General features: G+C 48.4%; 1 protein-coding gene across 12 annotated transcripts in view; it reads right to left on the bottom strand.

Annotated features, from left to right (window-relative positions):
* Window positions 1-26,233, bottom strand: part of SYNGAP1 (synaptic Ras GTPase activating protein 1) — a 496,744-nt gene that overhangs the window by 142,123 nt on the left and 328,388 nt on the right. For all 12 annotated transcript variants that reach the window (XM_063938281.1, XM_063938276.1, XM_063938275.1 and 9 more), the window contains 3 exons: window positions 17,435-17,556; window positions 9,963-10,116; window positions 8,306-8,404 (listed from right to left, as the gene is read on the bottom strand). In XM_063938281.1, the coding sequence (XP_063794351.1) occupies window positions 8,306-8,404; window positions 9,963-10,116; window positions 17,435-17,556 (375 nt within the window). The remainder of the gene's footprint in view (window positions 1-8,305; window positions 8,405-9,962; window positions 10,117-17,434; window positions 17,557-26,233) is intronic.

Raw genomic sequence — 26,233 nt, 5'->3', positions numbered from 1 at the left:
TTGGCAGATACCAATGACTCCCGAGGCTCAGGAACGGTCCGCCTTCATCACCTCCTTTGGCTTGTTTGAGTTCAAAACGATGCCATTCGGGATGAAGAATGCGCCAGCCACCTTCCAGAGTGTGGTCGATGACCTGCTGAAGGGGTTCCGAGAGTTCGCCCAGGCCTACTTGGATGACATTGCTGTCTTCAGCCGAACCTGGGAAGAGCACCTGGGCCATGTGGGGTTGGTGTTAGAGAGGATTCGGTGGGCAGGTCTGACCATCAGGGCAGACAAGTGCCAAATGGGGATGACAGAGGTACAGTACCTGGGGCACCGTGTGGGGGGAGGTAAGGTGAAGCCTGAACCAGCGAAGGTGGAGGCGATCCGCGACTGGCCCCGGCCCACAACCCAGAGACAGGTCCTGGCTTTCTTAGGGATCGCAGGATACTACAGACGTTTTGTCCCTGACTTTAGTTCTGTGGCCAAACCCCTGACTGATCTGACTAAGAAGAAACTCCCCAAGATAGTTGACTGGACGACCGCATGTGAGTTGGCATTCCAGTCGTTGAAAACTGCTCTAGTACAAGCCCCAGTACTGATGGCACCGGACTATAGTAAAAACTTTGTTGCACAAACTGATGCGTCACAGTACGGACTCGGGGCAGTACTGAGCCAGGAGGGGCCGGATGGACAGGAGCACCCTGTGGCCTATTTGAGCAGAAAGCTGCTACCGCGGGAGGTGGGGTATGCCACAATTGAAAAGGAATGTTTGGCTATTGTTTGGGCTGTGAAGAAGCTTCAGCCCTATTTGCATGGCCGCCATTTTACGGTGGTAACGGACCACAATCCATTACGGTGGCTCCAACACACCACGGGGGAAAACGGCAGACTGTTGCGGTGGAGCCTTGCTCTTCAGGTTTATGACTTCCATATTATCCACAAGCAAGGCAAGGCTCATAGCAATGCAGATGGACTGTCACGTCAGGAGGAGCCTGAACCCCCAAAGAACTCCCGGTAACCTCGTTAAGGACTGCGGGACCAGGACCCAAATCGTTGGGACATGGGTCCCTGGTTGACCCGCTTGAATGGGGGGGGAGGAATGTGGCCGGAGAGACTAGCCAGCCACACGTATAATGGCGCCTGCGGCACTGAAGGGGTTAACCCTCGTGCCCAGCGCCATGTTACGGACTGTTTAAAAGTTTGTTTAATGATGTGTTTTACTTTTAACATGTCCTATGTAGTGCTCTGTGCACCATTGCAGGAAGGCATGTTTAACTGTATCTATTTTATATTCAAGACAGGCTTGGTGTATATTTAAAGGAAAAATGCAGTTACTATAGCTGTCTGAATAAGCAACTCTTATCCTCTGGAAATAGGAAGTGGCATGCTAATGGCTCTGTCCTAGCAGAGAGGTGAGAAGGACAATACCTTTTTGATGTGTAAGTTCCTTAGAGAGAGATGCTAATCATTGGGTTTATGGGCTTGGATTTGATATACGATCCGTGGATGGCAGATAAAGGAAGGAAGACCGTTTGTTTGTATTGTAACATCTTCTTCTGCTGAAACATCTTAATTGTATGCTGTTGCCCCTAGCAATAGGGAGGAGCCTTTTTAAAGGTTTTTGAGCAATAAACACCTTTGCCTCAAGAAGACTGCTTCATCTTGTGACCAACAGGGTTAGGCCAAACCTAGCCCCGTTCTCCGGCTGTCCAGGGAAGCACCTGACGTCTCCAAGCTCCGCCTTCCGCCAGCTACCGGTAGAGGCCTAGCAAGTGGCTAGTGGGGATTCGTCAGCACCACACAGCTGTGGTAAGGCAGTGCGTCGGCACATACAGAGCAGAACCGTGGTTCCAAACGCCACGGCAGGTTAGGAGTTTGGTGGTGGCAGCAAGAACCCGCCCACAACGCAGTGGGTGGAGTCAGTAACAGGCGGTTACTGATGGTAAGCGGGAATCCCCTATGTGGTCAGGCCTCGTGCGGCTTGACCTTCCATTCTGTGCGCAGTCAACGGGACGCGGCAAGCGGCGAGTGCTTCCGTACGGTACCGTCCTGTCACACTAGTTTCCCCACACAATTCCTAATCATCTCTAAACTAGATTAGTCTGTTAAAAGTGGTGCATGCCTGTGGATGTGCATATAATAAGGTCCATTCACAAATAGAATTGCTGTTTTATGGCATTGCACGCCTATACTAGCACTGTTGGGCCCCTTTTACATGTAGACTTAGTAAGTTGTGTGCAATTGTGGGTGCACAATAGTTTGCACTTTCTAATTGAAGGGGTGGAGCAGAAAAAACGCCAATTGAAAAAATTGCGAATGCATTACAATGCGTGATGTGATCGCATAACCATACGCAAATACGGGAAGAGTTTTTCCATCTGCACCAGGCAAGGTCGTCCACAATTCGGCATACACAAGAGGCTGGAAGTGGTCATCGCTGACATCGGACACCCACCCGAAAACGCCTTGCCACGCCTGCGTTTTTACAAACACACCCACAAAATGCCATGTTTCCTCCCCTAAACGCTGGCGTCCTGTCAATCAAAATGTGATTGCGTTGAAGCACGATGCGTTCACAGGAATAATTGCTAATCGCGGGTGCGCACGTGTAATGCAAATGCTGCGCATGCACAGTCGTTCGAAAATCGCCACATTGTGTTTCTCTCATTTTTCAATCCAACCTGGATAGGGTCCTATATCTATAACAGGACCTATCTATCCCCTCCAGGACCTGGCGTTTATCACTACTCTCCACATACCAACCTGCCACTGGGGGGGGATCATGCTCAGACACTGGGTTTTGGGCAGAATTTGCAAGCCTTTTGTTCGCATGCTGGGGGCCGCTCATCGCAGGGCAGGCAGCTGAGCATGCTGACCGTCGCCTCCCCTCCTGCTTGATAGCAGAAATTAAGGTTGCCTTCTGCGGGGAGGCCCGCCGCCATGTTTCTGATCACGGCGGCAGCGCGTGACGTCACGCTGTTGCCGCGATCACGCCCCCGTTCGCGTCCCCACCCACCCCCGTTTTCAGGCCACGCTCCGCAACGCTCAGTCTAGGAAATTGAGCGTTGACGCCCACCCTCCCCGCGAACGCCTCTGCCTGATTGACAGGCAGAGGTGATCGCATTTTCTGCGGCTTCCCCCTGCAGAAAATGCGGGCGCATGTGCAGGATGGGCTCTGCGCCCGCATCTCTTTTTGTAATTTTTGCGTTCTACAATTAACCTGAATTAGGCCCTTTGTTAGAATTATTCCTACTGCACACTGGGTGATAGAACCTGTCTGCAGGTAATCCTGTCTCCACTCAGGCCAGTTCTACCAGTGGCTGACATACAGATGGATCCACATTTATCTTGACTTCTTTGCTGCGCCTAGGCACACCATGGTTTATAAACATAAGCCCTTCATCTATTGTTCTCAGCTGCAATATAATACAGAGAGAACAATACATCAGGGGATTAAGTAATTACAGCAGGGGATTAAGTCTGACTGCCCTGGCTCAGTTAATCCTATTAAAAGGCCAAGATAAACATGGACCCATCTGTACAAACAGCGTATCCACAAGTCTTTGCTGCAGAATGACAAAAAGCCTTAGTACAAAGACTGAATGCGCCAGGAACCAGAAGGTTGTCCAAGTAATACAAATCTTTATTTTCCGGCAATTTTAGCATATAAAACACTGTGTTATCACTTTTCGAAAATTAAAATATTGTCATTAAGGCACTTGCAACTTCATTTTATTATGCAAATTAGTTTCTGCAGTATTTAGCAGAATCTTCTGAAACAGTATTTGGTATAGTGACAGAATCCTCCCAATGACATTTGGTTGCTATTCAGAAGTATTACTTTTACATGAGTTATTATATTTCCCTGGTGACTGCAGCGCACAAATCATAGGGCTGGGGCCCATGGGCAGCACTCCGGTAGTGCGAGGAGTGGATGGTCCCTGTTTCAGGACCAGGGACAGAGGACTGGAAAGGTCACCTGTTTCAGGACCGAGGACAGAAGACTGGAAAGGTTACCTGTTTCAGGACCAAGGACAGAGGACTGGAAAGGTTACCTGTTTCAGGACCAAGGACAGAGGACTGGAAAGGTCACCTGTTTCAGGACCAAGGACACAGGACTAGAAAGGTCACCTGTTTCAGGACCAAGGACAGAAGACTGGAAAGGTCATCTGTTTCAGGACTAAGGACACAGGACTGGAAAGGTCATCTATTTCAGGACCAAGAACAGAGGACTGGAAAGGTCACCTGTTTCAGGACCAAGAACAGAGGACTGGAAAGGGCACCTGTTTCAGGACCAAGGACAGAAGACTGGAAAGGGCACCTGTTTCAGGACCAAGGACAGAAGACTGGAAAGGGCACCTGTTTCAGGACCAAGAACAGAGGACTGGAAAGGTCACCTGTTTCAGGACCAAGGACTCAGGACTGGAAAGGTCACCTGTTTCAGGACCAAGGACAGAAGACTGGAAAGGGCACCTGTTTCAGGACTAAGGACACAGGACTGGATAGGTCACCTGTTTCAGGACCAAGAACAGAGGACTGTGGAAAGGTCACCTGTTTCAGGACCAAGAACAGAGGACTGGAAAGGTCACCTGTTTCAGGACCAAGGACAGAAGACTGGAAAGGGCACCTGTGTCAGGACTAAGGACACAGGACTGGAAAGGTCACCTGTTTCAGGACCAAGGACAGAAGACTGGAAAGGGCACCTGTTTCAGGACTAAGGACACAGGACTGGAAAGGTCACCTGTTTCAGAACCAAGGACAGAAGACTGGAAAGGGCACCTGTTTCAGGACTAAGGACACAGGACTGGAAAGGTCACCTGTTTCAGAACCAAGGACAGAAGACTGGAAAGGGCACCTGTTTCAGGACTAAGGACACAGGACTGGAAAGGTCACCTGTTTCAGGACCAAGGACAGAAGACTGGAAAGGGCACCTGTTTCAGGACTAAGGACACAGGACTGGATAGGTCATCTGTTTCAGGACCAAGGACACATGACTGGAAAGGTCACCTGTTTCAGGACCAAGAACAGAGGACTGTGGAAAGGTCACCTGTTTCAGGACCAAGAACAGAGGACTGGAAAGGTCACCTGTTTCAGGACCAAGGACAGAAGACTGGAAAGGGCACCTGTTTCAGGACTAAGGACACAGGACTGGATAGGTCACCTGTTTCAGGACCAAGGACACAGGACTGGAAAGGTCACCTGTTTCAGGACCAAGGACACAGGACTGGAAAGGTCACCTGTTTCAGGACCAAGGACACAGGACTGGAAAGGTCACCTGCTTCAGGACCAAGGACACAGGACTGGAAAGGTCACCTGTTTCAGGACGAAGGACAGAGGACTGGAAAGGTCACCTGTTTTAGGACAGAGGACTGGAAAGGTCATCTGGATGACGGGTCTGAAAGAACCCTTAATTATGCTAATAAATGAAGGGTGAGTATTTTACTGTAAAGAAAGAGCAGTCATAATAGGTTTTCTTACATTAGGGATGGGGAAGACAGAAGACGTATAGTTATTGTATATAATTACATTACAATTATATTTCAAGTCTATACAAAGGGACTTAATGGGAATTTTCATTTCCAGTAATGACCCGGTGATGAAGACTCTTCTTTACAAATTAATGGAAATGACTCTGTATGCTGGTTGGTGAGTATTGCAGACTTATGTATTTTATAAGGATACAGTTTTAATATAACTATATAATTGTAAAAGGCTTTGCCACCTTGAAATGACTTTCATTTATTGGCTTGTACTAGTACCATTCCCGTTCTGCAATGGTGCAAGCCACCGTTCCAGACACACCGCCTAAAAAATGGAACTGACAGGAGCAAGCATAGGGGTCCCGCTGCATGGACACATTGGCGAGCTTCTTCTCGGTGCAACGCGTGCGGTCCTCCTAGTCCCCTGTGCTGAGGTGCACCGCGCGCTCTACGCCCATTATAGATTCAATACTGGCATGTACATGCCCTCAATCACCTTTTACCCGATACATGACTTTATCTTTCCGGCTTCTATTATTGCTTTTCAGTCATGTAATTACATGACGGAGTTATTTTTCTTTCCGTTTGCAGCTCAGCATCCTCATACTCCCGTTTAGAGCAATATATTTCATCTCCTATTTCTTTATATCCAGGTACGGATTCTACTACTCACAGCTGCCGCCATTACACGTCGTTCCTTACAACTGCAGAGTCAGACCATAAAGCTCTCTCTGGTGTCTATTCATAAAGCAGTGAAAAGTGTGGAGAAGTTGCCCATGGCAACCAATCAGCATTGAAGTAACATTTATAATTTGCATACGGAGCAGATGATTGGTTGCCATGGGCAACTTCTCCACAGGCTCACTTCTCCACTCTTTTCACTGCTTCATGAATTGACCCTTCTGTGCCTCCACCTGACCTCTGGAACTCCATCACTCTACTACAGCATATAAATCAATCACTCTATAGTTTATCTGTGCCTCCTCCTGACTTCTGGAACTCCCTCACTCTACTACAGCATATAAATCAATCACTCTATAGTTTATCTGTGCCTCCTCCTGACTTCTGGAACTCCCTCACTCTACTACAGCATATAAATCAATCACTCTATAGTTTATCTGTGCCTCCTCCTGACTTCTGGAACTCCCTCACTCTACTACAGCATATAAATCAATCACTCTATAGTTTATCTGTGCCTCCTCCTGACTTCTGGAACTCCCTCACTCTACTACAGCATATAAATCAATCACTCTATAGTTTATCTGTGCCTCCTCCTGACTTCTGGAACTCCCTCACTCTACTACAGCATATAAATCAATCACTCTATAGTTTATCTGTGCCTCCTCCTGACTTCTGGAACTCTCTCCATATTCTCCAGCATCTAAATCAGTCACTCATATGCAGTAGTTTCTCTTTGCCTCCTCCTGACCTCTGAAACTCTCTCCCTCTTCTCCAGCATCTAATAATATTGCCGGGTCGACGCGGGTCGCTGTGCAATGTGAAAGGGGTCACTCCCGAATTTCCGGTCCACCTGTCCCAGTAATTCAACTAAGGTAATAAATAAGGGTTGTTTCCGGGTCAGGTGCAGTGTGAACGGTTTGCCGGGTCGATGCGACCCGGGACCCGTTCACAGCATAGACAGAGGCGGCGTGGAGATGATCTCATCTCCCAGCGCTGCCTCCGCACCCGCCTGCGATGCCGGCTCCATCCCCGCCCCCGATGGCAACCCAACCCGGCATATTGCTGGGTCGGGAAGCCAGTTCTCAAGGTCCAATGCCAATGTCCAGGGACCCGTTTCCAATTACCGGGTGTGACCCAGCATTGCGATGTGAAAGCGGTATTAATCACTCTACAGTTTCACTGCTGTCATTTCTGCCAACACTCGTGTCTCTTATACCCATCATCCACTTGGACTGTAAACTCTACTGGACAGAGCCCTCAAGCCAAATGCTGCACCTGCATTGTTTTTATCCCACATCAGGCCTGTTTTTGGCTGCGTCACCCCAGTAGGCGTCAGTGGTACCATGAGGCTCATATGCTGTCAGCGACTAACTACTGGTTTGGCCACAGCAGACAGTTTTGGTGTGTTTTTCCACTTGCAAAACACCCCTATTACTAGATCAGAGTGGGTATGTTATCTCAGCGGTTTGGTTGCCGGTGGTCACATGACCGACAACGGCATCCAGACAATGAGGATCCCAACACCGGACAGGGCAAGTATTCTCCCCCTCCCCCATCCCCTACCCTAACCCTCCTGGGGTGGCAGCTATGGATAACCCTTTGGGGTGGCGGCTGTGGCTAACCCTCGGAGGGTAGCGGGTATGGCTAACCCTCGGAGGGTGGTGGCTATAGCTAACCACCCCCCTAGTGCCTAACTCTCCCCCCCCCCCTTCCGGATTCTGGCATCAGTCACATGACCGCCGGAATGTCAAACACATCCCATTAGATCTATCTGCCTTTCATTCGTATAGACTTATCAGCCCCCATTTGTTTCTTGCTTTTCTTTTATTCTTTAAAGTCTTGTATGATGTAATGAATCATTACTAATGATTAGCAGTTCTGAGAGGTAGAGAGCATTAGAACGGGTTCACCTCACACATGTATCCAGAAGGTGCCTCAATAGAGCCTACACACAAAGCTTACACAAACCAGTGTATACCAGCAGGTACATATATTTGATAGATATATATTACACACAATACCATAATAAGTACAACTTTTTACCCAGTAAAAGAGTATATCCTATTATTACAGGCTGAGGAAAAGTTGCGGCACTGCCACTGCTGTAGGATTCCATAGGCCCCATAAACGTCACATAGTATAGCTTCATTATAGATATTTACCTTGTTCGGCTTCACAGCTCTCTGCAGGTTCTCTATCCATTTGTCCCGTTCGGCGGCGGAGCGGCAGGCGAAACACTTGGTACCTGATGCTGTGGTCACCTGCACGGGGGGAAACAAAACAACAAGAGGCGATCTCATACAATTCTCACTGACTGTGACACTGGGGGGGGAGGGGGGGGGGGGGGTGATGCTACAAAGTGGGGAAACAGATAAATGTCATGAAAACATGGGGCTGCCCCACATGAACATATAAATAACCTGACGTGTCCAAATAATAATTCAGTAAATGTACAGTACATAGATTTTGATCATCTATAGCAGGGGTGTCCAAACTCGGTCCTCAAGGACCCCTAACAGTTCAGGTTTTCCAGATATCCCAGTTGGAGCTCAGGTGTATTCATTAGTAACTGGCCCATTTTAAAATATCCACAGGTGTTCTGGAAAACATGACCTGGTAGGGGGTCCTGAAGACCGAGTTTGGACACCCCTGATCTATGGGGTAATTTAATATTAAAACAGTTTTACAATTCAGCTACTGCATACTTAATGGTACATGGTCCTTAGGTCGACACGCAATAGGACAACCACTATTGGTCGACACCTATAAAATGTTGACACTGTCATTAGGTTGACATGAGTTTTTCACTTTTTTTTCAATTTTTTTAACATTTTCATACTCTATCCACGTGGACTGCGATTGGGAATAGTAACCTGTGTAACCTGTGCCGAGTGCAGTGGTAGCAGAGCGAGACACCTTGCCCGAAGCATGGCGAGCGATGGGGGATACGGTGCACTATTTTGGGGTTCCCGGTCACTTTACGAAGAAAACGACACCAAAACCCCCCCATAAAAAAAATATCACAAACTCATTCCATACACCTTATATATATGCATGAGAGTTTCTCGATACCTTATTCTTACATTTTACATTTATTTTAAATTCTAGTTTAGGACAATACAGGCCATTTACCTTCACTTTAAACGTCAGGCATATGGGGCTAAACGCAAAAGTCTGCGAAAAACAGGAAGTGCGGGATTTCGTGCCAGTCTGGCTAGATTTTTAAAGCGGCAACCATTTACACTGCAAAACCAACCGTGTAAATGATTGCTGCTTTAAAGACTCGCACAAAATCCCGCACGTCCTGCTTCTCGCAGGCTATTGCTTTTAGCCCATTTAAAACTTTGGAGAGTGTCTGCCAATGGGAGCACAGCGGTTGAGCCCGCTACAATCTCTGCCAGCAGGGCAGCCACCGGTGGGGGGACTGGAGTCCTGGGCCCTTATAGAGAGGGGGGCCTACCATTGGCTCCTACAGCAGACTGATGCGCAGGGAGGGCTTAAACAAGCCTTCCCTGCACATCAGCTCTGTGAATTGTTCCTGCAGGTCCGCAATGCTCCACCTATATGTAACGTCATGATGTGTGACATCACATAGGGGTGGAGCGGTGTGGCAAGTTTTTTTTTTAGGTGTCTATTTTGACAGTCCCGGGCCCCACAATTTCTGATGGCAGCCCTGTCTGCCAGTGTATAACAGCGAGCCCTGCATGTTACATGCGACGGTATCACCACCCTCACTGCACATGACATGTTTTGGCGTTGTACTTCTTATACTGATGTCTCTGTGCTATCCTGGGAGTGGATCTCTATCACAGCCGTCACCTCAAAACAAAACTCCTGTCCCAGGATGCTGCTGTGCACGGGTTTCACCACCGAGTCTTCATCCAGATTCAGATCCAACGCCTCCGCGGCACTGCTAGGACTGAGCAAGGATTCGTGGGAGTGAGACTCTTTGAATGCCTGCATGAGACGAGCCCTGCGGAAAACAGAGAAGCGGAGAGGTCTGAGTAGAGATAGACCGCCCCTGACCCAGATGGGCCGCCCCTGACCCGGATGGGCCAGAGAGATGGGCCGCTGTGCTCTCACACTCCCCACGTTGGGTTGGTGATGTTAGCCTTAACCTAGGCCAGATAAGTGAATGAATAAGTTATAGAGATGACAATGTCATATGTTAAAATAAAGGCTGGCATGTATTGCTGGGACTTGTAGTTCCACCTTAATTTAAGAGCCGCAGTTTGCCAGAACATAAGTCAAGGGGTTTGACAGAAGTAGCCATATGGTGTACACACTGTATAGTTGTCTGTTAGCTATAGCAATGTTTAAATAAACGCAGCATTAAAGCACCACCAGAGCACTCTCTTAAGTAGGTGTCACATGAGCTGTTTGAGTCTAAAGCACTGATATAAAATAGGATCTAGTAGGAAGCAATGACACTTCAGCGGGCGCTGTCACAGTGTTTAAAGTGCTGGCTGAGCAGACGCATATTTGCCGAGACTCCACTAGAATCAATGCTCGGAGTCCGGGAACGGCGGCTCTCATTGCTATAAATGCAGTTAGAATGTTAAGTAATACTGACAGAATGACTGTAAAAGCTCTACATTCAGTGTCCCCGTCTGACACCACCCAGAGAGTGATGCATGACAGCGAGAGAGTACGGAGGGGTTAACGCAAAGTATTCTGCCGGAACCCCGTTTATAGATGCAGGGAAGAGTGGAGATCAAATGATACCTTTAGATTCACTAACAGAATAGATTATATTGCAAGTTTCCTAGAGTACTTAGATCGCATTGTCAGGTGTGATACAATATATAATCTGACACTTCACACGTTTATACACACAAGTGCGAAGCAATGCAATTGTGAGATGTAGACTATTGTACAGATTTAATGGAGATGTCAAGTAACTGACATAAACTGGAGAGGCAAATTCCTGGGGCAGGCCGCACCTGGGTGTGAGCTGAGGACAGTCTGATGGCAGCGGAGAAGATCTGAACTGCTCAACAGACATTGATCAGATGGTTGGAGAAGAACAAACCCCCAAAGTAAACACACATAGCATTGATCACACTTTGGTTCAAATTATATTGGCACATCAAGTCACAGAACATGGCTGGGGAAAGGTTAGGACACAGGACACAGAGACACAGAACATGGCTGGGAAAGGACACAGGGCATAGAGACACGGAACATGGCTGGGGAAGGACACTGGACAGAGAGACACGGAACATGGCTGGGAAAGGACACAGGGCATAGAGACACGGAACATGGCTGGGGAAGGACACTGGCAGAGAGACACGGAACATGGCTGGAGAAGGACACAGGACAGAGAGACATGGAACATGGCTGGGGAGAAATTAGGACACAGGACAGAGAGACACGGAACATGGCTGAGGAGAGATTGGGACACAGGACAGAGAGACACAGAACATGGCTGAGGAGAGATTAGGACACAGGACAGAGAGACACAGAACATGGTTGAGGAGAGATTGGGACACAGGACAGAGAGACACGGAACATGGCTGAGGAGAGATTAGGACACAGGACAGAGAGACACGGAACATGGCTGAGGAGAGATTAGGACACAGGACAGAGAGACACGGAACATGGCTGAGGAGAGATTAGGACACAGGACAGAGACACGGAACATGGCTGAGGAGAGATTAGGACAATGGCTGAAGAGAGATTAGGACACAGGACAGAGAGACACGGAACATGGCTGAGGAGAGATTAGGATACAGGACAGAGAGACACGGAACATGGCTGAGGAGAGATTAGGACACAGGACAGAGAAACACGGAACATGGCTGAGGAGAGATTAGGACACAGGACAGAGACACACAGGACATGACAGGAGAAAGATAAGGACAGAGGTCACAGAGTGATAGAACATTGCTGGGGAATGATTAGGACTCAGAACAGAGACACACAGGACATGACAGGAGAAAGATAAGGACAGAGGTCACAGAGTGATGGAACATTGCTGGGGAATGATTAGGACTCAGAACAGAGACACACAGAACGTGGCTGGGGAAAGATTATGACACAGGAGAGAGATTAGTAGTACATATCTTGCCATCATGGCTGGGAAAGGATTGGGATGCAGGTTGAGGAGTGAGGTATCATGGCTGGGAAAGTATAAGGAAGCAGGATGAGGAGTGAGGTATCATGGTTAGGGAAAGGATTGGAATGCAGGATGAGGAGTGAGGCCTCATGGCTGGATAAAGGATAAGGAATGCAGGTTGAGGAGTGAGGTATCATGGTTAGGGAAAGGATTGGAATGCAAGATGAGGAGTGAGGTGTCATGGTTAGGGAAAGGATTGGAATGCAGGATGAGGAGTGAGGCCTCATGGTAGGGTAAAGGATAAGGAAGAAGGATGAGGAGTGAGGAATCATGGCTAGGTAAGGATCAGGAAGCAGGATGAGGAGTGAGGAATCATGGCTAGGGAAGGATCAGGAAGCAGGATAAGAAGTGAGGTATCATTGCTAGGGAAGGATCAGGAAGCAGAATGAGGAGTGAGTTATAACTGGGGAAAGGATACATGAGTAAGGTGAGGAGTGAGGCATCATGTCTGGGTAACAAATAACACTTAGGGGAGGAACATGGATGTGACTGATTACAATGTAAGACAGATAATAAAGGAACATGTAAGGTAAAAGGTTACATACAGTAACAGAAAAAAAGATAGACATTGAAGAAAGTGAGGAAACACTGATTAGGACACAGGGCAGAGAGTGAGGGGGCACTGATTAGGACACAGGATAGAGAGTGAGGGAGCACTGATTAGGACACAGGATAGAGAGTGAGGGAGCACTGATTAGTACACAGGATAGAGAGTGAGGGAGCACTGATTAGTACATAGGATAGTGAGTGAGGGAGCACTGATTAGAACACAGGATAGAGAGTGAGTGGGCACTGATTAGTACATAGGATAGTGAGTGAGGGAGCACTGATTAGGACACAGGATAAGAGTGAGGGAGCACTGATTAGGACACAGGACAGAGAGTGAGGGAGCACTGATTAGGTCATAGGATAGAGAGTGAGGGAGCACTGATTAGGACACAGGACAGAGAGTGAGGGAGCACTGATTAGAACACAGGACAGAGAGTGAGGGAGCACTGATTAGGTCATAGGATAGAGAGTGAGGGAGCACTGATTAGGACACAGGGTAGAGAGTGAGGGAGCACTGATTAGGACACAGGGTAGAGAGTGAGGGAGCACTGATTAGGACACAGGATAGAGAGTGAGGGAGCACTGATTAGGACACAGGATAGAGAGTGAGGGAGCACTGATTAGGACACAGGGCGGAGAGTGAGGGGGCACTGATTAGGACACAGGGCAGAGAGTGAGGGAGCACTGATTAGTACACAGGATAGAGAGTGAGGGAGCACTGATTAGGACACAGGATAGAGAGTGAGGGAGCACTGATTAGGACACAGGATATAGAGTGAGGGAGCACTGATTAGGACACAGGATAGAGAGTGAGGGAGCACTGATTAGAACACAGGATAGAGAGTGAGGGGCACTGATTAGGACACAGGCTAGACAGTGAGGGAGCACTGATTAGGTCACAGGGCAGAGAGTGAGGGAGCACTGATTAGGACACAGGGCAGAGAGTGAGAGAGCACTGATTAGGACACAGGACAGAGAATGAGGGAGCACTGATTAGGACACAAGATAGAAAGTGAGGGAGCACTGATTAGGATACAGCATAGAGAGTGAGGGAGCACTGATTAGAACACAGGATAGAGAGTGAGGGGCACTGATCAGGACACAGGATAGAGAGTGAGGGAGCACTGATCAGGACACAGGATAGAGAGTGAGGGAGCACTGATCAGGACACAGGATAGAGAGTGAGGGAGCACTGATCAGGACACAGGATAGAGAGTGAGGGAGCACTGATCAGGACACAGGATAGAGAGTGAGGGAGCACTGATTAGGACACAGGCTAGAGAGTGAGGGAGCACTGATTAGGTCACAGGGCAGAGAGTGAGGGAGCACTGATTATGACACAGGATAGAGAGTGAGGGAGCACTGATTAGGACACAGGATAGAGAGTGAGGGGGCACTGATTAGTACACAGGATAGAGAATGAGGGAGCACTGATTAGGTCACAGGGCAGAGAGTGAGGGAGCACTGATTAGGACACAGCATAGAGAGTGAGGGAGCACTGATTAGAACACAGGATAGAGAGTGAGGGAGCACTGATTAGTACACAGGATAGAGAGTGAGGGGCACTGATTAGTACACAGGATAGAGAGTAAGGGGCACTGATTAGGACACAGGATAGAGAGTGAGGGAGCACTGATTAGTACACAGGATAGAGAGTGAGGGAGCACTGATTAGTACACAGGGCAGAGAGTGAGGGAGCACTGATTAGAACACAGGATAGAGAGTGAGGGAGCACTGATTAGAACACAGGATAGAGAGTGAGGGAGCACTGATTAGAACACAGGATAGAGAGTGAGGAGCACTGATCAGGACACAGGATAGAGAGTGAGGGAGCACTGATCAGGACACAGGATAGAGAGTGAGGGAGCACTGATCAGGACACAGGATAGAGAGTGAGGGAGCACTGATTAGGACACAGGCTAGAGAGTGAGGGAGCACTGATTAGGTCACAGGGCAGAGAGTGAGGGAGCACTGATCAGGACACAGGATAGAGAGTGAGGGAGAACTGATTAGGACACAGCATAGAGAGTGAGGGAGCACTGATTAGGACACAGGATAGAGAGTGAGGGAGCACTGATTAGGACACAGGATAGAGAGTGAGTGAGCACTGATTAGTACACAGGATAGAGAGTGAGGGAGCACTGATTAGGACACAAGATAGAGAGTGAGGGGGCACTGATTAGGACACAGCATAGAGAGTGAGGGAGCACTGATTAGGACACAGGATAGAGAGTGAGGGAGCACTGATTAGAACACAGGATAGAGAGTGAGGGGCACTGATTAGTACACAGGATAGAGAGTGAGGGAGCACTGATTAGGACACAGGATAGAGAGTGAGGGAGCACTGATTATGACACACGGCAGAGAGTGAGGGAGCACTGATTAGGACACAGGATAGAGAGTGAGGGAGCACTGATTAGGACACAGGACAGAGAGTGGGGGAGCACTGATTAGGACACAGCATAGAGAGTGAGGGAGCACTGATTAGGACACAGGATAGAGCGTGAGGGAGCACTGATTAGTACACAGGGCAGAGAGTGAGGGAACACTGATTAGGACACTGGGTAGAGAGTGAGGGAGCACTGATTAGGACACAGCATAGAGCGTGAGGGAGCACTGATTAGGACACAGCATAGAGAGTGGGGGAGCACTGATTAGTACACAGGGCAGAGAGTGAGGGAACACTGATTAGGACACTGGGTAGAGAGTGAGGGAGCACTGATTAGGACACAGGATAGAGAGTAAGGGAGCACTGATTAGTACACAGGATAGAGAGTGAGGGAGCACTGATTAGGACACAGGATAGAGAGTGAGGGAGCACTGATTAGTACACAGGATAGAGAGTGAGGGAGCACTGATTAGTACACAGGATAGAGAGTGAGGGAGCACTGATTAGTACACAGGATAGAGAGTGAGGGAGCACTGATTAGTACACAGGATAGAGAGTGAGGGAGCACTGATTAGTACACAGGATAGAGAGTGAGGGAGCACTGATTAGGACACAGGATAGAGAGTGAGGGAGCACTGATTAGTACACAGGATAGAGAGTGAGGGAGCACTGATTAGTACACAGGATAGAGAGTGAGGGAGCACTGATTAGGACACAGGATAGAGAGTGAGGGAGCACTGATTAGTACACAGGATAGAGAGTGAGGGAGCACTGATTAGTACACAGGATAGAGAGTGAGGGAGCACTGATTAGGACACAGTATAGAGAGTGAGGGAACACTGATTAGGACACTGGGTAGAGAGTGAGGGAGCACTGATTAGGACACTGGGTAGAGAGTGAGGGAGCACTGATTAGGACACAGTATAGAGAGTGAGGGAGCACTGATTAGGACACAGGATAGAGAGTGAGGGAGCACTGATTAGTACACAGGATAGAGAGTGAGGGAGCACTGATTAGTACACAGGATAGAGAGTGAGGGAGCACTGATTAGTACACAGGATAGAGAGTGAGGGAGAACTGATTAGGACACAGGGCAGAGAGTGAGGGAGCACTGATTAGAACACAGGGCAGAGAGTGAGGGAACACTGATTAGTACACAGGATATAGAGTGAGGGAGCACTGATTAGTACACAGGATAGAGAGTGAGGGAGCACTGATTAGTACACAGGATAGAGAGTGAGGGAGCACTGATTAGTACACAGGATAGAGAGTGAGGGAGCACTGATTAGTACACAGGATAGAGAGTGAGGGAGCACTGATTAGGACACAGGGCAGAGAGTGAGGGAGCACTGATTAGAACACAGGGTAGAGAGTGAGGGAGCACTGATTAGAACACAGGGCAGAGAGTGAGGGAACACTGATTAGGACACTGGGTAGAGAGTGAGGGAGCACTGATTAGGACACAGTATAGAGAATGAGGGAGCACTGATTAGGACACAGGATAGAGAGTGAGGGAGCACTGATTAGGGCACAGGACAGAGAGTGAGGGAGCACTGATTAGGGCACAGGACAGAGAGTGAGGGAGCACTGATTAGGACACAGGATAGAGAGTGAGGGAGCTCTGATTAGGACACAGGGCAGAGAGTGAGGGCGCACTGATTAGGACACAGCATAGAGAGTGAGGGAGCACTGATTAGTACACAGCATAGAGAGTGAGGGAGCACTGATTAGTACACAGGATATAGAGTGAGGGAGCAGTGATTAGAACACAGGGTAGAGTGAGGGAGCACTGATTAGGTCAAGGGTGGAGAGTGAGGGAGCACTGATTAGGTCACAGGGCAGAGAGTGAGGGAGCACTGATTTGGACAGGGAGGGAATTGGAAGGGAATTTATGTAATGGGGGATATTCAATTGTTTGAAAAGTCAGTTGGGTGTCTATCAAATAGACAGGAAAAACCAGACACCCATCCGACTTTTCAAACATTTGTATTACCCCCAGTAAGGTAATAAATAAATGGAATTGGGTAAGTAGCATATATAAATTACAGACAATGACGGGGAGGAGCTGGTGAATAAGCAGTCATCGGGGAGTCACGTAATATACATTAAGAAAGGTAAGGAGTAAAGGAGAACCATAGGGGATTTCTATGTCAGGATAAGATAGTTCCATATGAATAATAGGTGGAGTAATGGGAGATTATAGTGACTGACAAGGTGCGGTGTGAGGCAGCCTACCTGTCATGGTCAGCACTCCGGAAGCGTGGAAGGATCTGCCGGAAGCTGCTGGTCCGGTCTAGCTTGGGCTGACTTTTTGTCCTCTTTATAGAACTCTTCAGACGACGACTCAGGAATCCCTGCTACATGCAGGGTGAGAGACCAGTGTGAGAACATGGCCAGCACAGGGGACACAGAAATGCTAACGTACAGACACTAAGGAAAGCAGAGGCACATGGTCATTGGTTGTCACATTATTCCACAATTAATATTTAAATAGCTTATTGTACTGTAACTAATGTACTGGCCTACCAAGCTGCACTGCAACATCCTAAAGTAGTGGTCATTGTGTAACATCGCACAAAGGGCCCGAGGCATGTTTGTATGGAACTGCACAACTGCAAGAACTCCTGACAATGCGCAGAATCCCGACACAGGATCCCCAACCGACAGCATCCGGATGGTGAGTACTGGGGTGAGGGCTGGTGTTAGCCGTTGCCACCACCCCGTGTGTCCTTAGTTCTAGACCCCCCCCGGTGATTAGCCGTAGACAACATCCACTGTGTCCTTCGCCCTAACCGCTACACCAGGCAGCTTAGGGTTAGGGTAGGGGGCAGGGTAGGGGTAAATTAATTACCCTACCCCTGTCGGCATTATAAAAGTCGGAATGCTATGGTCGGTCATGTGACTGCCTGGCATCCCAAACGCCGGCATTTAGTAACACACACATTTGGAATCACTGTTGTGTTTTTTTTACAAAGATAGTCTGATATTTCCTCTCACTTGTATAGCATTAGAGCTTATTGTAAACCACTGACACAGGCTATGTCGGCTCATTGAGACCTTCACTGGCAACCCTATACTGCACATATCCCTCACACAGGCCTTCATGTACAAAACAGGTCTTCACTGGCAGCCCTATACTGCACATATCCCTCACACAGGCCTTCATGTATAACACAGGCCTTCACTGGCAGCCCTATACTGCACATATCCCACACACAGGCCTTCATGTATAACACAGGCCTTCACTGGCAGCCCTATACTGCACATATCCCACACACAGGCCTTCATGTATAACACAGGCCTTCACTGGCAGCCCTATACTGCACATATCCCACACACAGGCCTTCATGTATAACACAGGCCTTCACTGGCAGCCCTATACTGCACATATCCCACACACAGGCCTTCATGTATAACACAGGCCTTCACTGGCAGCCCTATACTGCACATATCCCACACACAGGCCTTCATGTATAACACAGGCCTTCACTGGCAGCCCTATACTGCACATATCCCACACACAGGCCTTCATGTATAACACAGGTCTTCACTGGCAGCCCTATACTGCATATATCCCACACACAGACCTTCATGTGTAACACAGGCCTTCACTGGCAGCCCTATACTGCACATATCCCACACACAGGCCTTCATGTATAACACAGGTCTTCACTGGCAGCCCTATACTGCATATATCCCACACACAGACCTTCATGTATAACACAGGTCTTCACTGGCAGCCCTATACTGCATATATCCCACACACAGACCTTCATGTATAACACAGGCCTTCACTGGCAGCCCTATACTGCACATATCCCACACACAGGCCTTCATGTATAACACAGGTCTTCACTGGCAGCCCTATACTGCACATATCCCACACACAGACCTTCATGTGTAACACAGGCCTTCACTGGCAGCCCTATACTGCACATATCCCACACACAGGCCTTCATGTATAACACAGGTCTTCACTGGCAGCCCTATACTGCACATATCCCACACACAGGCCTTCATGTATAACACAGGTCTTCACTGGCAGCCCTATACTGCATATATCCCACACACAGACCTTCATGTATAACACAGGCCTTCACTGGCAGCCCTATACTGCACATATCCCACACACAGGCCTTCATGTATAACACAGGTCTTCACTGGCAGCCCTATACTGCACATATCCCACACACAGGCCTTCATGTATAACACAGGTCTTCACTGGCAGCCCTATACTGCATATATCCCACACACAGGCCTTCATGTATAACACAGGCCTTCACTGGCAGCCTTATACTGCATATATCCCACACACAGGCCTTCATGTATAACACAGGTCTTCACTGGCAGCCCTATACTGCACATATCCCACACACAGACCTTCATGTGTAACACAGGCCTTCACTGGCAGCCCTATACTGCACATATCCCACACACAGGCCTTCATGTGTAACACAGGCCTTCACTGGCAGCCCTATACTGCACATATCCCACACACAGGCCTTCATGTATAACACAGGTCTTCACTGGCAGCTCTATACTGCATATATCCCTCACACAGGCCTTCATGTATAACACAGGCCTTCACTGGCAGCCCTATACTGCACATATCCCACACACAGGCCTTCATGTATAACACAGGTCTTCACTGGCAGCCCTATACTGCACATATCCCACACACAGGCCTTCATGTATAACACAGGTCTTCACTGGCAGCCTTATACTGCACATATCGCGCACACAGACCTTCATGTGTAACACAGGCCTTCACTGGCAGCTCTATACTGCACATATCGCGCACGCAGACCTTCATGTGTAACACAGGCCTTCACTGGCAGCCCTATACTGCACATATCCCACACACAGGCCTTCATGTATAACACAGGTCTTCACTGGCAGCCCTATACTGCACATATCCCACACACAGACCTTCATGTATAACACAGGCCTTCACTGGCAGCCCTATACTGCACATATCCCACACACAGGCCTTCATGTGTAACACAGGACTTCACTGGCAGCCCTGTACTGCACAGATCCCGCACACAGGCCTTCATGTATAACACAGGCCTTCACTGGCAGCTATATACTGCACATATCCCACACACAGGCCTTCATGTACAAAACAGGTCTTCACTGGCAGCCCTACACTGCACATATCGCGCACACAGACCTTCATGTGTAACACAGGCCTTCACTGGCAGCCCTATACTGCATATATCCCACACCCAGGCCTTCATGTATAACACAGGCCTTCACTGGCAGCACTATACTGCATATATCCCACACCCAGGCCTTCATGTATAACACAGGCCTTAACTGGCAGCTCTATACTGCACACAACCCGCACACAGATCTTCATGTATAACAAAGGTCTTCACTGGCAGCCCTACACTGCACATATCCCGCACACAGACCTTCATGTATAACACAGGCTTTCACTGGCAGCCCTATACTGCACATACCCGCATCCAGGCCTTCATGTATAACACAGGCCTTTACTGGCAGCCTTATACTGCATATATCCCGCACACAGGCCTTCATGTATAACACAGGCCTTCACTGGCAGCCCTTTACCGCACATATCCCACACCCAGGCCTTCATGTATAACACAGGCCTTCACTGGCAGCTCTATACTGCATATATCCCTCACACAGGCCTTCATGTATAACACAGGCCTTCACTGGCAGCCCTATACTGCACAGATCCCGCACACAGGCCTTCATGTATAACACAGGACTTCACTGGCAGCTCTATACTGCATATATCCCTCACACAGGCCTTCATGTATAACACAGGCCTTCACTGGCAGCCCTATACTGCACATATCCCTCACACAGGCCTTCATGTATAACACAGGCCTTCAATGGCAGCTCTATACTGCATATATCCCACACCCAGGCCTTCATGTATAACACAGGCTTTCACTGGCAGCCCTATACTGCACATACCCGCATCCAGGCCTTCATGTATAACACAGGCCTTCACTGGCAGTCCTATACTGCACATATCCCGCACACAGGCCTTCATGTATAACACAGGCCTTTACTGACAGCCCTATACTGCATATATCCCTCACACAGGCCTTCACTGGCAGCCCTATACTGCACATATCCCACACACAGGCCTTCATGTATAACACAGGTCTTCACTGGCAGCTCTATACTGCATATATCCCTCACACAGGCCTTCACTGGCAGGCCTATTCTGCACACATCCCACACACAGGCCTTCATGTATAACACAGGCCTTCTCTGGCAGCCCTAAACTGCATATATCCCACACACAGGCCTTCATGTATAACACAGGCCTTCACTGGCAGCCCTATACTGCATATATCCCACACACATGCCTTCATGTATTAACACAGGCCTTCACTGGCAGCTATATACTGAACATATCCCACACACAGGCCTTCATGTATAACAGAGGCCTTCTCTGGCAGCCCTATACTGCATATATCCCACACACAGGCCTTCATGTATAACACAGGCCTTCACTGGCAGCCCTATACTGCATATGCCCCACACACAGGCCTTCATGTATAACACAGGCCTTCACTGGCAACCCTATACTGCACATATCCCACAGACAGGCCTTCATGTATAACACAGGCCTTCACTGGCAGCCCTACACTGCACATATCCCGCACACAGGCCTTCATGTATAACACAGGCCTTCACTGGCAGCTATATACTGCACATATCCCACACACAGGCCTTCATGTATAACACAGGCCTTCACTTGCAGCCCTATACTGTACACATCCCACACACAGGCCTTCATGTATAACACAGGCCTTCACTGGCAGCCCTATACTGCACACAACCCGCACACAGATCTTCATGTATAACAAAGGCCTTCACTGGCAGTCCTATACTGCAAATATCCCGCACACAGGCCTTCATGTATAACACAGGCCTTCACTTGCAGCCCTATACTGCATATATCCCGCACACAGGCCTCCATGTATAACACAGGCCTTCACTGGCAGCTATATACTGCACATATCCCACACACAGGCCTTCATGTATAACACAGGCCTTCACTTGCAGCCCTATACTGTACACATCCCACACACAGGCCTTCATGTATAACACAGGCCTTCACTGGCAGCCCTATACTGCACACAACCCGCACACAGATCTTCATGTATAACAAAGGCCTTCACTGGCAGTCCTATACTGCAAATATCCCGCACACAGGCCTTCATGTATAACACAGGCCTTCACTTGCAGCCCTATACTGCATATATCCCACACACAGGCCTTCATGTATAACATAGGTCTTCACTGGAGGCACTATACTGCATATATCCCGCACACAGACCTTCATGTATAACACAGGCCTTCACTGGCAGCCCTATACTGCATATATCCCACACACAGGCCTTCATGTATAACATAGGTCTTCACTGGAGGCACTATACTGCATATATCCCGCACACAGACCTTCATGTATAACACAGGCCTTCTCTGGCAGCCCTATACCGCACATATCCCACACCCAGGCCTTCATGTATAACACAGGTCTTCACTGGAGGCACTATACTGCATATATCCCGCACACAGACCTTCATGTATAACACAGGCCTTCACTGGCAGCTATATACTGAACATATCCCACACACAGGCCTTCATGTATAACAGAGGCCTTCACTGGAGGCACTATACTGCACATATCCCACACACAGGCCTTCATGTATAACACAGGTCTTCACTGGCAGCCCTATACTGCATATATCCCACACACAGGCCTTCATGTATAACACAGGCCTTCACTGGCAGCACTATACTGCATATATCCCGCACACAGGCCTTCATGTATAACACAGGTCTTCACTGGCAGCCCTATACTGCATATATCCCACACACAGGCCTTCATGTATAACACAGGCCTTCACTGGCAGCACTATACTGCATATATCCCACACACAGGCCTTCATGTATAACACAGGCCTTCACTGGCAGCCCTATACTGCATATGCCCCACACACAGGCCTTCATGTATAACACAGGCCTTCACTGGCAGCCCTATACTGCATATATCCCACAGACAGGCCTTCATGTATAACACAGGCCTTCACTGGCAGCCCTACACTGCACATATCCCGCACACAGGCCTTCATGTATAACACAGGCCTTCACTGGCAGCCCTATACTGCACACAACCCGCACACAGATCTTCATGTATAACAAAGGCCTTCACTGGCAGTCCTATACTGCAAATATCCCGCACACAGGCCTCCATGTATAACACAGGCCTTCACTGGCAGCTATATACTGCACATATCCCACACACAGGCCTTCATGTATAACACAGCCCTTCACTTGCAGCCCTATACTGTACACATCCCACACACAGGCCTTCATGTATAACACAGGCCTTCACTGGCAGCCCTATACTGCACATATCCCACACACAGGCCTTCATGTATAACACAGGCCTTCACTGGCAGCCCTATATTGCACATATCCCACACACAGGCCTTCATGTATAACACAGGCCTTCACTGGCAGCCCTATACTGCACACAACCCGCACACAGATCTTCATGTATAACAAAGGCCTTCACTGGCAGCCCTATACTGCATATATCCCACACACAGGCCTTCATGTATAACACAGGCCTTCACTGGCAGCCCTATACTGCATATATCCCACACACAGGCCTTCATGTATAACATAGGTCTTCACTGGAGGCACTATACTGCATATATCCCGCACACAGACCTTCATGTATAACACAGGCCTTCACTGGCAGCTATATACTGAACATATCCCACACACAGGCCTTCATGTATAACAGAGGCCTTCACTGGCAGCTATATACCGCACATATCCCACACCCAGGCCTTCAAGTATAACACAGGTCTTCACTGGAGGCACTATACTGCATATATCCCGCACACAGACCTTCATGTATAACACAGGCCTTCACTGGCAGCCCTATACTGCATATGCCCCACACACAGGCCTTCATGTATAACACAGGCCTTCACTGGCAACCCTATACTGCACATATCCCGCACACTAGCCTTCATGTATAACACAGGCCTTCACTGGAGGCACTATACTGCACATATCCCGCACACTAGCCTTCATGTATAACACAGGCCTTCACTGGCAGCCCTACACTGCACATATCCCGCACACAGGCCTTCATGTATAACACAGGCCTTCACTGGCAGCTATATACTGCACATATCCCACACACAGGCCTTCATGTATAACACAGGCCTTCACTGGCAGCCCTATACTGCATATATCCCTGACACAGGCTATGTCGGCTCATTGAGACCTTCACTGGCAGCCCTATACTGCTCATATCCCGCACACAGGCCTTCATGTATAACACAGGTCTTCACTGGCAGCCCTATACTGCACACAACCCGCACACAGATCTTCATGTATAACAAAGGCCTTCACTGGCAGTCCTATACTGCACATATCCCGCACACAGGCCTCCATGTATAACACAGGTCTTCACTGGAGGCACTATACTGCATATATCCCTCACACAGGCCTTCATGTATAACACAGGCCTTCACTGGCAGCCCTATATTGCACATATCCCACACACAGGCCTGTGGGATAACGCAACTCACTGCCCTAACTAGTCACAAATGTTTAAATACTGTACTTTTTTTATTTCTAAAAACAGTAATTATTGTAGCTATGTTAAAATAGTTGAGCTGAATTAAGTTGTCCAGACAGAGCATACAGTATATGGCCATTCGGACAGTGGCCCGTGAAGATGTTGCTCATAGAAACCAATCAGCGTCAAGATAACATTTAGCAATTTTATAAAATGATAGCTTGACAAATGTTGCCTCCATGCTTATCAGTAGCTATGGGCAACAGCTCTACTCTTTTCACTGTGTGATACATAGTCATTATTTTTGTCAAACATTTGTCAAAATGGCATTTTGGTCAGACCAAATTTGTGCAAGTATTACTTAATAGTAAATATACAAAATGGAGGCAGACACTTTTGTGTTCAGAACGAATATTGAGTCTATTAATCTTACATATAAAACTCATTGGTCGGTTTGTGTGTTTGGTTGTCTGCCTGTCCGGTTATGCATTGGGACACCCCTGCACCGATTCACAGGAAACCAACACGAGGTTGTCCAGTTGGATCCTGGGCAGGTTTTAGGGGGGTTAGTGTCCCAGTCGCACCTCCCGTGGATGTACGCTGGGCAGAACTTTGACCCAGGGAGCCTGTTCTGAGCCTGCCACTGGATGGATTTGGCCGAAAACTTCACAGAGTGGAAATATTGGATCAAAGAAGAATACTAGGTGGTTGAGGTCACGGTCAGACCTCCCGTTGGTGTATGCTAGGCAGAACTTTGACCCAGAGAGTCTGTTCTGGGCCTTCTACTGGATGGAGTTGGACGAAAACTTTAATGACCCAAAATAAACAAACAAACTGTGCAGCCACCTCATGGGTGTGTTGGAAGAGCTGCTAATTATTTTTTAAATGGTGACCATTACATCCAACTCATTGATAACATAATAACTTGAAGATTTAAACCCAGGCAACGCCGGGAACTTCAGCTAGCTCTTCATGACTCCCAACTGTCGGGATTTAGGGGTCTATTCATGAAGCAGTAAAAGAGTGGAGAAGTGAGCCTGTGGAGCAGTTGCCCATGGCAACCAATCAGCTGCTATGTACAATTGTATAGTATGCAAACTATAAATGTTACTTCGATGCTGATTGGTTGCCATGGGCAACTTCTCCACTGGCTCACTTCTCCACACTTTTCACTGCTTCATGAATAGACCCCTCTGATGGAACAGTGATGATTTGTGGGGAGCCCATCCATCCCACAATTTGGCGTGTTCGGAATGACTCTCTATGTCACCAAGGCAAACAGGTGCTACACAGCAGAGGCCTCTTACCTCTGCACCAGTTGAAGCGTATTTTTGAGGGAGGGGTGTTGGGGTCGTTGTAGTGGTTTAGAACTGCAGGGCACAACCCCCAGCACACCAATTACCTTGACAGAAACGTTAGGCAATATGATTCACTAA

This window comes from Pseudophryne corroboree, chromosome 8, assembly GCF_028390025.1.
Source record: "Pseudophryne corroboree isolate aPseCor3 chromosome 8, aPseCor3.hap2, whole genome shotgun sequence".
NCBI lineage: Eukaryota > Metazoa > Chordata > Amphibia > Anura > Myobatrachidae > Pseudophryne > Pseudophryne corroboree.
Note: the sequence above shows the minus strand (reverse complement) of the source record. Positions and strands in the feature narration are given on the sequence as shown.